The 15,741-nt window shown below is 58.0% G+C and overlaps 1 protein-coding gene across 3 annotated transcripts in view; it reads right to left on the reverse strand.

The window, feature by feature from the left end:
* Positions 1–626: 626 nt before the first annotated feature.
* Positions 627–15,741, reverse strand: part of NFIC (nuclear factor I/C (CCAAT-binding transcription factor)) — a 64,147-nt gene continuing 49,032 nt past the window's right edge. The window contains exons 7-11 of one of the 3 annotated variants that reach the window (XM_014533616.1): positions 10,370–10,495; positions 8,414–8,598; positions 7,671–7,818; positions 5,039–5,124; positions 671–826 (exon numbers count right to left, since the gene is read on the reverse strand). In XM_014533616.1, the coding sequence (XP_014389102.1) occupies positions 809–826; positions 5,039–5,124; positions 7,671–7,818; positions 8,414–8,598; positions 10,370–10,495 (563 nt within the window). In that variant the 3' untranslated portion in view covers positions 671–808. Of the gene's footprint in view, positions 827–5,038; positions 5,125–7,670; positions 7,819–8,413; positions 8,599–10,369; positions 10,496–15,741 lie in introns of all 3 variants that reach the window. The other 2 variants (XM_014533618.1, XM_014533624.1) reach the window with 2 other exon arrangements.

A 15,741-nucleotide genomic window follows, 5' to 3' on the forward strand; every position in this document is an offset into this window, starting at 1 on the left:
TGGGAGTGGGGGGCAATTGCATAGAGACTTCTCTTCCCAAACAGACAGGCGTGGGGCTGAAAGTCCCGAGCCAGCCCAGCACGTGCACGCTTTGGGGCAGGTAGAGACCCCGTGACGGCCCCAGGACGCTCCTGAGAACAAACCTGCCACATGTCCTTGACCCCTGGTGATGCCCAGGGTCTCCCACAACCTTCGTCTGCCCTTGTCGCTCCCCTGCCCACCCCGGCCTCCGTGGCGCCTGCCTTCCTGCTCGGAAACGTCACCACCAGCGTGGGAAGCCTGGCCAACATCCTGGCGGCGGAGACGAAGGGGACGCGGGGGAGAGGTGGCCCTGCTGGGCGTCCTGCCCCGTGGGGCCTGGGCACGGGCATCAGGCTGCGCTCACCTGGTCCTGGTGGAGGTGGAGGCGGGCACCTGCCCTTCCAGAGCAGCAGTGAGAGATGAGTAACTTAGAGAGACCCCCGGGCACCGTCACGTCCTCTGCCCTCTGCCGAGGGGTGGCAGGTCCAGCCGAGGGTGGCAGGTCCAGCTGTGGCGTCCCAAGGGGCCGAAGCGTTGCCGTCTTGACCTTTTGTCTTCTTGCTTGGGTGGGTTTATTTTTATGATTTTTTTCCCATTTGTCTTTTTTTTTTTGGCTTTTTCTTTTTTTCCTCCTGTGTGTATGTGTCTATGTGTTTTGTCTTTTCGGCTGGGCTGGGAGTCGGCAGGGTGTTCTTGCTTTGCTCTAACTTTCCACCGAAAACGTGGGCTGGGGGCCGGCTGTGCAGCCCACCCGGATGAAGGAGCAGGGCGTGGGAAGAAATCGTTCTTATCCCAGATACCAGGACTAGCCGGCCCCAGGGGGACACAGCGGGAGAGAGAGAGAGAAAGCGAGGTCAGGCTCTGCCACTGCCCACACCGCCCTCTGCCCCACCCCCGCCCTGTGACCTCTGTCTCCCCCGACCCAGGTCTGTCACCACGTGCGGGGTGACCCTGGGCAAGCGACTTCACCCCGAGCAGGGCTGCTGGATAAAACACAGCGCTCCCGTGAAATCCGAATTCCCTATAAATCTGCCAGTACAAGCACACACCATGAGCTTTTGGAATATACTCATGTACCAAAAAGAAAAAAGTTTTAGTCCTTCATTTATCTGGAATTCACATCTACTGAGCGTCCTGTAGTTGTGCTTTGTAACTGGGCAACGGGGCTCCGAACCTCACTGCCCTGAGTACAGAAGGGGTGTGTGTGTGTGTGTGGTTTCACTTTGCCTCCAAGTCAATTTTCTGCAGTGCCACTCTATCCAGGTATTGTGACCAGGGTTGCTTCTTTTTTTAAACAAACATTCTCCCACTTAATGATCCCCCCCAAACCCATATGAAGGAGGAACCACCCCATTACCCAGTGGAGAAAACGGGATCACAGAAGTCAAATAATTTGCCCAAGGTCACCAGCGGGGGACGCAGAAAGCGGAGTTTACACTCTGGCCTGAGATGCTCCAGTCCTGGATTTTCCCTCTGCCCGGGACTGACCCCTGAGCCTGGGCCTCAGGGACTTCGGACTCCCACTTTGCACAGTGGGAGATAGTGGCTCCGGAAGGGAGGCCAGGCCTGCCCTGGACAGCTCAGTGTCAGCCTCCGGATGCCTGCCCCGGAAATGCAACCTGCCCCTGTGGGGGGGGCCTGGGGACCACCACCCCTTCCCTGAGGCCAGGGCAGTGCTGTCCCCCGCCCCTGCTATAAATCAATCGTATCTCCTCCAACCAGGCCTTCAACCAGAGTGCCCTGCAGCGGCTGGGCCATCCCATCCCACTAGCGCTGTGGCTCCCAACCCCCACCTCCAACCAAGTTCAAGTTCATCTTGGCCATTACCTCATGTCTGGTTTCCCTTGGCAACCAGACAGACTCTGGGCGTGGCCCTCTCCAGTGGTGGCCGGCCTCCCTTTGGCCCGGCCTCCTCCTTCCTCCCCTCCCAGGCCAGCTGCCCTGCTTTGGCCCCAGGAACAGGGCGGCACCCTCAACTCAACATCCTCTCCCTCCGCTGAGAGGAAGACTGAGGCAGTGCAGTGCCAGGGGTGAGGTCTGGGCTCTGGATTCCCCTGGGCTGGTTGAGCCACCAAGTATGGCTTAGGGCATGTGGTGGCTTAACCCCCTCTGGTCCTCAGGATACTCATCTACTGAAGGGGTGTGATGGCTCCTGAGCAGAAAGGTCGGGGGGGCTATCACACAGAAAGGGGGGTGAGGTGTCAGAGTCCCTGGAACCCCCTCTGGGGGTCAAAGTGATGGCTGACTCAGGACTGGGGGGATTGATGGCGAACGACAGGGAGGGCATGAAGAATTGACGAGGCGGAGATCAATGGACATTGTTCAGGAGGGGGCGCTGGTGGGGGAGGGGATGGATATTGATCAGGGGGAGGGGCACAGATGGAGGGAGGGAATATTGATTAAGGGGAGGGGACACGGATGGGGAAGGAAATATTGAGGGGGAGGGGCACAGATGGGAGGAGGGGATATTGATCAGGCAGACGGGTACTGATGGGCTGGAAGGTAGGAGATGGAAGGGGGCGCATGGGGAGGGAGAGAAGCCACTGCAGCCTGGGGGTGGGGGGCAGAGAAAAGCAAACCTGCCAGGAATCAGGAAGGCGGAGGCAGAAGTGCTGACTGGGCCAGAAACCAGAGGCCTCGAAGCGCAGGGGCTGAGAGGGGGAGCGGGTTCTCATCCACAGCTTCCTCCCCACTCCCCTCCCTTCTGAGGAGGAAGGGGGGCTGACCCCCCCAGGGATCGGGGTGCCCTTTGTCCAGTGACCCAGGGTCTGGCCTGTGTCGTGTCGGCGGGACCCCCCACCCCCAGACCTGCCTTCCCTGTTCACCCAGACTGGGGGCCTGGCTTCCCCCATAACCCAGGCTCCCTGGGGAGTCTCTCATCAATCTGTCACCTCGCTTCCATGTCTCACTGCCCCCAACACCAGTCCCAGAAAATTCTTTCCAATTCCCAGACCTGGCTATGCCCCTCCCTCCCTCTAAACCCTTCCATGGCTCCCCAAGACCCCCAGCCAGAGCCCGTGTTCGTGGGTTTTCCACATTCCAGCTATTTCTCCGTCCCCTCTAGCCTTTGTCAGTGCCAAGTCACGGCCTGGGCACCCGCATCCTTCCCTGCCTGGCCAGCCTTCGCTCCCTCCTCAGAGCGTCACCAGCCCTGACCCCACCCTCTCTGGGTCCCCATCATCCCCCTGACCCGAGGGGCCGGCAAAGGCGCTGCCTGTCTGCCTGCTTCAGTGCCCTCCCCTTTCTGGCTGTTCACGTGGGGTGGCCCCTGCCTCCCCATGCAGAGTTGATAAGGGAAGAGGTGAGGTGGAGGGTGGCTGGGAAGGGTTAGGCAGGCAGGGCCCCTTCCCTGCTGTTTTTATTAACTTCGGTTTCTGAAGCCATCAGGACATTCCCAGCCTCCCGTGGGGAGGGCTGCGGGTGGGGGCGGGAGAGGAACCGCCTGGCTCCGAGCACCGGAGGGGGAGGCGTCCAGCTGCTGGGACTCGGAGAGGGTGGCGAGGTCATGGGGGCCTAAAACACAAAGCAGGCGGTCCTGGGGTTCCCCCAGCTGGCTGGGTGCCCCTGACCCAGTGAGCCCTGTCTGGTTCCCGGCCGGGACTCTGCAAAGCAGCGTGATTAACACGTGGGCACGTGAGGGATGCGGGTGGTCTTGGCCTTTCGGTGCCCTTTCTGGATGAAACTGGTCCCCTAACGTTCTGGGACCTTCAAAGTGCCCCCAGGAGGTACCCAAGGTTAGAAGACAGAGGTTCAAAGTAAGTGAAGCAGGGCCGGGAGGGAGAGGGAGGCCAGGTCATTCCCACACACTCGGTGCCCCTGGAGCTGCACCCAGGCCAGCCTTGGAGGGTCCCCGGACACCAGACTGTGGCGGGTGACTCCTTGGGTCTGGTCAGGGTGGCAGATTCTGATCTCAGTGAAGAATGAGAGATGTGGCCATCTCCCACCTCCTCCCCACCCCTGTCTGAGGACCCGTTGCCAGGAACCCTCCCACAGGGGCTGGAGGGCCTGAACATGGCCCCTGGGACCCTGCAAATCTCCACGCTCTGTGGTTCTGGTGGTTCGGAGCCGTTGAGGAGCCTGGGTGGGTTTCTCTGTGCATCTGGGCCTCAGAGGGCCTGCGGGAGCTGGTGCTGTCCTCGGGCTATTTTACATTCTGCAACCCCCTCCCCAACACGCACCGGAAATCAGGGGCTTCGGTCCAGCCACCACCCTCAGACATCGTCTGTCAACACACTCCCCGCCTGCACACAGCACAGACTCGAACCCTGACCGAGGGCTGAAGCCAGGACACACGGGTGGGGGGCTGAGGCCACCTCCCACTCCACCAGAAGCTGGGAACCAGTCCCAGTTGTGGATCTGCCGGGGCTCTGTCCTCCACGGCTGTGCAGCCTCAGGCAACCTGCTCCTCCTCTCTGAGCCTCCTGGCCTCGTGCTCAGCCCGCCTTCCTCCCAACCCTGATACACACTCAGCTGCAGTCATACCAACTCTGCCTCTGCTGCCACCCTCTCCGCCTCGCAGGCTGTAACCTGAGGTGGGTGCATGCATGCTCTACTGGGAGGCCCCATCACCTGTCACAGGCTGCCTCGGTTTCCCCACGTGCCCCTGGCATCCAGGAGTCCTCTGCCACCTCCTGCCCACCTCCCCCATGGTCCCTCTGACAGATGACAAGGAAGGGATAAAGACCAGGGGGTGGAAAGCTTGGGGTGACGTGATCCTGGGCAAATCCCCTCACCTCTGTGGGCCTGTCTCCCCACCTATACAAATGGGCCCAGGGGGGCAAGAGCCCATGAGGGTCTCCTGGCAGGAAGCTGCAGGCAGGGGCTGGGGCTATAGCCAGACCTGAGGCCCTGGAAGGGTATGGGAACCTGGTCCCCCTGCCACACTTAATGGCCACCGTGCCCTGGTACGGCGAGGGGGGTGGCAGGGGACCCAGCAGGCTGGCCTCTCCTGCACACCCAGGCTGGCCCCTCTGCCCTGGCCCACCCTCCCGCCACCAGCCGGCCTCTTGGCCCCTACCTGTGCCTGATAAATGCCCGCTGGATCCCTTGGTCCTAATCCCACAAAGGAACGGTTTGCAGGGGACGTGCCGGGCGTAGAGTAGGCTGCAGGGAGGAGAGAGACCGAGAGCCCGTTAGCAAAGGGGGCCGCACGGGAGCACCCAGAGAGGGTGGCCGCTGCCCAGGGTCACAGAGCACCCAGTGCCCTCCCTTGGCCAATCTGAGCACCCAGAAAAGCCCACAGCCACGGCCCCTGGGGTCACTCGGGAGGGGCGTCTGCTGGGAGTGAAGGCGCAGGATGAAAGATGGATAATTCAGAAACCGCCCGTGAATTATTCAGGGTGTTCCACCGCCTGGTCCATCCTGCGACGGCAGCCTGCATCCCGCACAGGGCGCCATCAATTATTGAGGCTATTTTATTTATTAATTTTCCTCCTGGAGAGGCAGGGGGAAGGCTGGGTATGTACATCCACACACATATATATATATATTTGTATTTTAATTTCACCCATCATTTTGTGGGCGAGTGAATAATTCATGGCTGGGTGCTACTGTGGGTCGGGGCCTCAGACAGGCCGGGACTGGGTGGGGAGGGTTCTGTGTGGTCTTGGCCGGGTGAAGTAAGTGGGAGGCCGTGAGGCTCCAGGGCTACGCGGGGAAGCAGACTAAAGCTGTAGTTAGGAACCGGGTGACGGGGAGAAGAGGGAATCCGTGTTTTCTCTGCACCTACTAAGTGTCTACTGTATGCCAGGCACCGGGCATGATCCCATTTAACCCACAGTGGCCTCAATGAAGCCAACATGATTATTTTCCCCATTTCACAGATGAGACAGTAGTAGGTAGTCGGTGATCACCATCACCGCATACTGACTCCACTCTGTGCTCGACGTGGCACTAAATGCTCTCCCTGATCTATTTCACTGACTCGCTCCCCACCGCCCCACAACTATGGTGACTGTCCCATTTTGCAGCTGAGAAAACTGAGGCTCAGAGAGGGGAGGACATTTGCCCAAGGTCACACAGAGAGTGAGTTGCAGAGGCAGGATTCAAACCCAGCGCCCTGCACTGCATCTGGTGTTCAGACAAGACCCGTTTGTACCTGAAGCTGCCTGCGCCTTGGCAGGCAGTGATGCTGGGGGCAGGAGTGCTCATGCAGGAAGGAGGCCAACGGGGCCAGATGGGACCGCTGGCCCTATGGCTCGGGCGGGGTGAGGAATCTCATTTGGGGAGCGAGTGACATCAAAAAGGGGGTGAGGGGCAGAATGAGGCCTCAGGGAGAAGCCTGGGGGTCTGAGACTACCTGCCCAACTGGGGCTGCTCAGCCTGAGAGGACGCAGGGGTTGGAGGCCCCAGCGAGACCTCTGGCGAAGTGTGGACAGCCCCCCTCACCTGCTGCTCTGGAGCGGGAGGGTCTGGGCACACAGCCCCTGCTGGTGGGTAGACCCCAGGACAGGGACTCTGGGAGTGGCTTTCCAGCCTGGAGCAGCCCCAGAAGGGGGGAGTGCATGGGGCCAGCGGGCCGTAATCTGGAGCCATATCCAGAGAGTGCGGAGTTCTAGAAGGTAAGGGGACCAACCCAGGGGCTCCGCAGCTCACCGGGGCCTTCTGGGGTCAGGCGGGCAGGCAGAGACCATCCCATTGATAGGTATGGCTCAGCCCAAGTCACTAGCAAGAATAGGGCCTGTTGGGGTCATTTCCCCCCAAACTTAGGAACTCTGGAATTTTTATGTGAAATGTCAGGATTTTAACACAACAAGAGATTCTCATTTTCCACAAAGGGCAGCTGTGGGCCATGTCTGGCCTTCAGGCTGCCAGTTGGAGATCTTCTACCTGCCCAACTGGGGCTGCTCAGCCTGAGAGGACGCAGGGGTTGGAGGCCCCAGCGAGACCTCTGGCGAAGTGTGGACAGCCCCCCTCACCTGCTCTGGAGCCCAGGGAGGGTCTGGGCACACAGCCCCTGCTGGTGGGTAGACCCCAGGACAGGGACTCTGGGAGTGGCTTTCCAGCCTGGAGCAGCCCCAGAAGGGGGGAGTGCATGGGGCCAGTGGGCCGTAATCTGGAGCCATATCCAGAGAGTGTGGAGTTCTAGAAGGTAAGGGGACCAACCCAGGGGCTTCGCAGCTCACCGGGGCCTTCTGGGGTCAGGCGGGCAGGCAGAGACCATCCCATTGATAGGTATGGCTCAGCCCAAGTCACTAGCAAGAATAGGGCCTGTTGGGGTCATTTCCCCCCAAACTTAGGAACTCTGGAATTTTTATGTGAAATGTCAGGATTTTAACACAACAAGAGATTCTCATTTTCCACAAAGGGCAGCTGTGGGCCATGTCTGGCCTTCAGGCCGCCAGTTGGAGATCTTCATCTACTGTCAGCGGCTGCTTGCATGGAGGAGGGCTCAGGGCCCAGAGTGGGCAAATGGGGGCCCCAGGCCACTTGGCCAATGGGAGCAGACAGCAGACTTGGCCCTGATGTCCCCTAAGGCTGCCCTGGCCCCTGGGGGCCTGACCCTGCAGCCCCTCAGTGGGGACTCAGGGAACTCGCCGGTACCCACCAAGCTGGGCCTGAACCCCCAGCCCCAGCAGTCGGGGAGGGGAGTGGGGGGGGCCCCTTGGGGACGCCCGCCCTGCCTCAGGCACCGCTTCCCGAGTGCTTACAGGGCGAGGTCGGTGACGTGCTTCCTCCCTCGGAGGTGGGTTTGGTGGCAGGGGGAAGCGCCAGCCTCGGCAGCCCGGGGGGCAGGGGTGCCAGCATCTGAGCAGAAAGGCAGTGACTGGACATTTTGAGCTGACCACTTCCATTTAACTGGGGGGAACAGAGAGACAGGTGGTTAAGGTGGCGGCACCCCCGCCGCCTCGGGCTGCTGTTCGCGGTCCCGCTGGGGGACGAGGGTGGCATGGTGGGACGGGTTTGGTGGGTACCACGGGCCCTGCAGGCCTCCAGCATCCTGGGACTGCACTTCCCCCCGTCTCCTCCTTAATCCACTTTATCCCCTCGCTTCCCTTCCGCCAGGTGCCGCCTTGCCCTAAACAACATGGTGGCCTCACGGTGCTCTGCTTTCCTCACCCACTACCAGGACCTAGCCATCCATCACCTCGCCAGCGGTCCTAACATCCACAAAGCTCTGAACACCGAGAGCTTTTGTGGAAGTCAGGCCTGAGCTGCAGCCATAGGACCATGTCTGATTTCAAAGCGCTTCGCAAGATACATGCTGTCAATTCTAACATCTGAAAAGCCGAATCCTGAACCGGCCCAGCTCTAAGTGCTTCGGCAGAGAACCGTGGCCCTCCGCCATCCACCATTCGGGAAACCATTTACAACAGAAGCTGCACGTTAGCAGGCCCCCTGAGACCTCGCCGGGAGCCCGTGCGGCAGGGGAGGTCTGTGCCCCCAAACTCACCGGTCCAGGTTGCTGGCTGGCAGGGTCACAGGCCAGTGAGACGAGATCTTTGAGCGGGTCCTGGGGGTTGAGGTGAGGTGGGTAGCGTATGGCTGTGTGAGGGAAGTAGGTGGAGGCCGCCTGGGGCAGGATGGAGGTGGTGGGGAAGTGCAGGGCCGAGGACGGGTGCGGGCTCCGGGCGATCCCTGCGGGGACGGAAAGGGGCGGTTACTGCGGGCTCTGCCCGGTCTGTCCTGCTCTCTGGGACTGCACTGTGCGTGGCACCTGTATCTCGGTGCCTTTGGTAACAATGACAGCAGCCCGGCCCAGCAGGGCCTGCGATGGCCAGGCCTTGTCGTCATTCATACACCCAAACGTGCTGACTTTCACGGAAAGCCCTGAAGGTTCTGGCGCCATCCCTGCTCTCAGAGGTTATGTCCCCTGCCCCAGGCCACACAGCAAGCGGATCGCTGACCAGGGTTGGAGCCCAGGCCCTCTGGCCCCACAGCCCACACCCTGACCCTGGGCTCAGCTAGCTCTCTCTGTAAAGGGCCGGGTGGTCAATATTTCCTGAGATTGAGATATAATTTGCATACTATACAAGGGTGGGCAAAAGTACGTTTGCATTCAACCACTTCAGGAGGCAGTGGGGCTAACCCACCCGGGTCACTGTGTGGGTCCCTGAAATTCAGGTTTACTGATTTTCAGAGACTTTAAGAATGTGAGCATAATGAAGCCAGCGATTTGAGCACTTACAAGGTTGTACCTAAGTGCACTGTGCCATTCTTTTGCGTTAACAAAGCTGTTGTAATAACCATAACCTGCATGTCTTCCCATGTGAACAACTGGAAACCGACTTTTGCCCACCCCTGTACAATTCGCCTTTAAAAGTGTACTTAATTCAATGGTTTTTACACACTCACAGAGGTATGCAACCAACACAACAATCTCTTTTAGAAAATGTTCATCATCCCCGAAAGAAGCCCCCCAGCCCCTGGCAAACACTTCCTGTGTCTGGACCTGCCTGTCCTGGACGTTCACATAAACGGAATCGCACACTGTGTGGCCTTGAGTGTCCGGTGCTCTCACTGAGCATCGTTTCCAAGGTCCATCCACGTCGTAGCTTCAGCGCTTCACTCCTTTTCGTGGCTGAATCTGTGCTGTTTGCTTTTTTCGTTTCTAAACAATTCAGTCTGTTTTACTACATTCACTCTCTGATTCCAGAGCATCGCCCCGAAAAGAAGCCCTGTGTCCATTCACTGTCACTCCCCCTCCCCTTTTCTCTCCTGCTCCTGGCCAGATAGTCAATATTTTTGGCTTTTGGGGCTATATGGTCTCTGTTGCAGCTACTCAACTCTGCCGTCCTAGCCAAGAGCCGCCACAGGATGGGTATGGTGGAATTCATTATCATCGCAACGGGGCAACAGGGGGCATTAGGGAGCTTATCACAATTTAACTCATTCAGTCCTATGACAGCCCGGTCGGTCGGGGGAGCCCTAATTGACAGGTGACATTGGGGAGGGCCTGGTGCAGTGTGCCCGGCTCAGCTGACACCCTGTGGTTGCCGGAGCCTGTCTCCCTCTGTTATTTGTGTGAAATTCCTGTCTGTGTAGCCAGGAGGGCCCCCGGATCACCTGTGTGGCCTGTGTGTGCCTGGCCACACGCCAGGTATATCTACCTCCTTCTGTGACTGCCCCACACCATCGTCTGTGTATGGGTTATTCAAATGTGACATAAGGGAAACAGGTTAAGGGGCAAACCACAGGCTGTGTCTCTTTCCCATGCAAAAGGGGAAACTGAGGCCCAAAGAGACAGTCCGGCCTGGGCGCTCTCTACCACGGCACCTCTGGGTTTCCTTGCCCAGCAGGGAGCTATAGCGACAGGACTCGTGCTCAGACAGCCGGTGGGACCTCCCTGCCTGGCGGGGACTGACAAGAGTGCGCGGGGCACCTCCCCACCGGGGCCCATAGTGCTCACCACTGTGCACGGCTATGACAGGCCGGTGGTGCTGGGTGAAGCTGGAGAGGCGCGGTGAGTCCTGGGGAGACGGGCTGTTGAAGGGTGACTTGTCCATCTCTGTCTTCTTCACCGGGGATGAGATGCCTGTGTGGGGAGGGGCCAGAGGGTCACAGGGCTGCCGGCAGGGTGGCTCCCAGGACCCCAGCCTCCCTACTGGAGCCCCTGCCCCTCTTTCTCCCAGCAGCCTGTGGGCAAGGGGCCGGGGGTTGACTTTATAGATGGAGCGAACTAAGGCTCACGGTAGAGAAGGGAGCTGCCCGGGTTTATGGCCTTGATGCCACCACAGGCCCCGGACACCCCCACTGGCCCCGCCCCTTTTCTCACTCCAGAGACAGGCCTCCCAGGGCTGCCCAAGCCCCGGAGAAGACGGCAGGGTGAGCAGACGGGGGTCCGGGCCCTGGCGAGCCGAGAGGATCCGGACAAGCCCCTAAGCCGCGGATCTTGTGCCCCCTCATCCTTACAGGGGAAGGAAGAAAACCCTTGCAAGGTCACCTCGAGGATGAAGTGAGATATAAGGTGTGAAGGGCCTGGCGCACACCCACCTGCTGGCATTACTTGCTAACTGTCATCCCTCTGAAGATGGGGGCCTCACTACCTCCCCTGCCCTGGCCCTCGGGAACCCTGACAGCTCAGCCCCTTCAACCTTCTGTGAGCAAATGAATGAACGAATGAATGAGTGAATGAATGGTGTAAAACGGGCACATGTCGAATCCATGGGGACCTGGCACAGAGCAAACACTGGCTCAGGAAGAAGCCGCTGTCACCATGATACAGAGGATGGACCGCACCAGGGCCAGGCACACGTTAGCCCTGAAGAAGTGTGCGTGCCCCTTGCCTTCCTCCCTGCACCCCACCTCCGCCAGCCTCCAAATGTGAGAGCTAAGGATGGTGGCATGCCCCCCAAAAATGCAGATCCGGCCCCATCCCTGGACTTGGGATCTCAAAGAAGTGGGGCCTAGAGATGGACATGTTTAGAAATCATTTTTAAAATTTATTTTAGGGTGAAATGTTCCCATTGAGACCCTGATGAGTTTTGACTTTCTTGCCACCCAGCACAAGGTGCCCTACTCCAGAAACATCTCCCCAGCACTGCGGACATCAGGGCTGTGCTGGCCACTGTGCAGTGCTGCCAGCATCCCTGGCCCCCACCCACGCGAGGCCAGGAGCCCTCTCCCACCCCCGTGTGACAACCACGTATGTCCCTCGCCATGGCCCAGTGTCCCCTGTGGGCAGAGTCACCCCAGTGGGAACCCCTGCCCTCCTCCGAGGCATGCTGTCACTGCTGCTGGGGTCTCCTGCCCACGGCTGTGGGTGGGCATCTGCACACGTTCCCCAGCCCTGTCCCGCCCGCACACTGCTGCACGATTTCCCTTGTGGCGTTTCCACATGGGCAGCTTCCTGTCCCCTCCAACAGCATAGCTTGGGGTGAACGGATCGGCGAGCCAAACCTGCTGCCCTCGATGGCCCTGAGGACGCACCTCACTGTTTGAGGGAGCGAGTCCTGGCGTGTGGGTCGGCAAAGCCTTGGGAGCCAGGGCCCGGGCTTTCTCAGGGAACAGGAGGTGCGGTGGGATGGAGGCTGTGGGCAGGAGAGGAGGCTGGCCCTGCAGGCTGTGCGTAGGTATGTGTGTGCGTGTGTGTGCGCGCGTGCAGGAGGGTGGCAGGCTTTCTGCTGGTGCAGGGCTGTGGCGGAACCAGGTTAGGACTGTCAGATGCTCACTTAGGAGGATTTCCTAGAACAGCCTGTCCTGGATGGAAATAGCCTGGTGTGGACCCGCCCCCCTGAGCTTCCTGAGATGGGGCCTTCGGGAGCCAGGGCAGGGCATGGGGGAGGGGGAGCCCGGCAGGTGCTCCTGGCCAGGCTCCAGAGGTCCCCCCACCCGTTTGTTCAGCACACAGGCCTGTAATGCCCCACTTGAGCCACTGTTATCAGCTAACACATGCTCTGTGTCCTCCATCTGAGCCCCGCCTCTCCATTTAACCTGTAATATACCACCGCCATCTGAGCAGCCATCTTCCTCTCAACACATACACCTACAGGTCCCCATCCGAGCATCTTGCGTGCCCCCATTAAGGATATACACACGCCTGTCTGTCCCGCCGAAGCACAGGCTCTTCAGGGAATAAGCAGGCCTGTATACCTCCCATCTGAGCATCCCTAGAACAACAAGGCCATCCCCCGCTGGAAGGCCAGCTCCACTGTGGGTCATTCAAGGTGACATGAGGGAAGCAGGTTGAGTGGCAAGCCACAGGCTGTGGGGGGGAGGGGGTCCACTCTAGCTGACTGCTGGGTCTCCACCGCCCCAGAACACAGGGCGGTCAACAAGAGTGTGTGGCGAATGGAGTGCTTAGTTCTGCTGAGCCCAGCCATCATTCAGTGAGCATTGACAACACAGTGAAGCCTCTCTCCCTTGGACGGCCCAGTGTCCTCTGGGGGCAGTCGCCCTGGGTAAGGACCCTTTTCGAGCTCTGGGGCAGAACCCTCTGAGCCTGCTCTCACATCATCCTCACAACTACCCTATGCAGGGCTTACAGGAGTCACCCCCATTTCACAGATGTGATGACTGAGGCCTGATGGGAGCACTCACTTGCCCAAGACCACAGAGTTAACAAGTGGTGGAGCCGGGATTCAAATCCAACTCTGTAATTTCACAGGCCACACTCCACCACCCAGGGAACAGAGGAGAGAGACGGGGCGGGGACGGGCTGCTTGCTTCACCTCTATAACAACCATGTATGTGAAGGGCCTATGTCCCCGGAAGGGCCAAAGCAGCAGCAAAAACAAAGCACCCTGGGAGCTGAGCAGAAGGTGCCCTCTTTCTGCCCTACTGGGATGGGTAATCAGGGAAGGCCTCAGGAGGAGGTGGCCAGGAGAAAGGGCACTCCAGGCCCAGGCATGGAAAGGGCAACGGCCTGGAGGCTGGCTCCTGGGGCCTGAAAGATGTGGCTGCAGGGGTCTTGTCTGGGTGGGGCTGGCGTGATCTCCCCAGACCTCTAACCCTCCCAAGCAACAGAGTATGGCTGCTGGGGGTGAGGGGTTAGCTGAGCACTGCCCTTGCAGCCACAACAGAAGGGAGAAAGTCCTCCAAGCAGCTTAATCCCCTTAATGAGCAGCTAATTGGGGGCTGTCTAGACAGGAAGCTGGAGGAAGTCAGGAGGAGGAGAAAACGGAAGATAATCATGGGGGGGAGGGAAGACATATGAATCCATCTCCCATACTAGCTGTGAGCACCTGCAGGGCAGGCACAGGCGTACAGTAGGGGTTTCTACTGAGGCTCCCACAGGAGGGAGTGAGTTTGCCATCACTGGGGGCAACCAATGAACGCTAGAGGGAGACACACACCCTGTGACATTCCCTTCCAGCTCCCTCATTCCCCATCACACACCAGAAGCTGGTCTAGGTTTTCGCCTCGGTTCCCTATTGGTGACACTTCCTTCTCAGGGCAGGAAGGTCGGACTAAGCCACAGTGACTAGCTCTAACATATCCTTCCTTTTAAAACTTTTTCTGTTTTCAGCTTCCTGAACTGAAAGCTAGGTTCTTTCCAACCTTGCTCTTTTCCTCATCAACAGACTTAAGGCTATAATGGTACCACCTCTCAGGGCTGCTGCGGCTCTATCACAGAGGCTGTCTTTCAGCTCTAAATAGTATATACTTTATATGCAAACAGCCTCTTCAATCACAGAGTTAATGACAAGTGCTTCTGAGTTCCCAATCTGTAAATAACAGGGCAGACATCTCCCAATATCTGCTTGACTCTTCTTCCTTAGTAACAGGACCCTTAAATTTGAGATAAGCACATAATTGCCCAAAATAAGACTACAGTTCCCAATGCCCCTTGTAGCAGAGTATGGCCACATGACTAACCCAGGAGCATAGAGATATGCAGAAGATAAGTGCATCTTCTGAGAATTATTCTTAAAGGGACAGGACATGCCCAGTCTTGACCCTTCTTCTTTCCTGCTGCCTGGAATGCAGAAATGAGGGCTGAAGGTCCAGCAGTTGTCTCGGACCATGAGGTGGAAATGAACATCTTATTCAGTGGATTAGAAGGCAGGAGCCGAAGTCCCATCACACTTGCTAGGGCTGCTGATGGCTGGACACTTACTGGCAAGAGAAAGGCACTATCCCTTTGAGTTTTCTGTTTTTCATAATCAAACCTAAAGCTTATTGAATGCAGGGTCTTTTATAGAGACGGGGAACCCACAGAGGCAGAACCATAGAGACACTCTGACCCCTAAGTTAAAGCCTGATAATACAGAGACAGGTCCTCCCAGAGTTAGGGACCTGCTCGGGGAGCCCACACCGTGGAGGGGGAGGAGACCTGGGACCTCAAAAGTCAACCAGATGTGTTAAGAGACTGATTCGAAGAGGTGGGAATTCTAAGACATGAGCAACAATAAACTCTCCTGCTTCCTGGACACTTATGTGCTACAGCTTCTCTACCCATATCCTTCCACTTCCTTCTTCCAACTTTCTGAAAGAAGAGTTATTCATCACTCCTGCTTTGAGGATGAGAAAACGGAGGATCAGGTAAGTTACGTTACCTGCCCCAGGTAACACAGCCCACAAAGCAAGTCAGGGCAGAGCTGGGATTTGAACCTAGGTCTCTCTGGTGCCTGAGCGTGCCCTCTTTATTGTAATGCTGCTTTTTGAGAATCCTACAGGTATGGACAGATCTTTATGAGAAAGCAGGCTCTATAGCAGTGGTTCTCAACCTTCCTAATGCCACGACCCTTTAATACAGTTCCTCATGTTGTGGTGACCCCCAATTTCACTGTTACAAATTGAACATAATTAAAGCATAGTGATTAATCACAAAAGCAATATGTAATTATATATGAGTTTTCCGATGGTCTTAGGCGACCCCCAAAGGGGTCGCGACCCACAGGTTGAGAACCGCTGCTCTATAGGGATAGGGAGGAGGGAAAGAGGAGAAGGTGGGGGGGGGGGGGGGGGGGGGGAGGGGGAGAGAAAACACATCCTGAGGTTTATTGGGTGCTTATTAAGTGCCAGGTCTGTCCTAGGGATATCAGCTGTATCAATTCACTTAGTCCCCACAACAACCTGTAAGGTGGGTACTGCAGGTATTAACACCCCAATTTTACAGATGAGGAAACTGAGGCTCAGAGAGGCGGGGTCACCAGGAAGCTCTAAGAACTGGTAGATTCAAGAGTCCATTTCATAACCCTTAGGCTATCCCATGGGGTGAATTCTTGATAAGGAATAAGAGACTGGGTAGAGCGATGCTTCTAAAATTGGCGGGGGGCGGGCACAGACCCTGCTGAGAACCTGAGAAATAACAGGGATGCCTGCCCCAGAGCAAAGGCA

This window comes from Myotis brandtii, unplaced genomic scaffold (genome assembly GCF_000412655.1).
Source record: "Myotis brandtii unplaced genomic scaffold, ASM41265v1 scaffold122, whole genome shotgun sequence".
NCBI classification, from domain to species: Eukaryota; Metazoa; Chordata; class Mammalia; order Chiroptera; family Vespertilionidae; genus Myotis; species Myotis brandtii.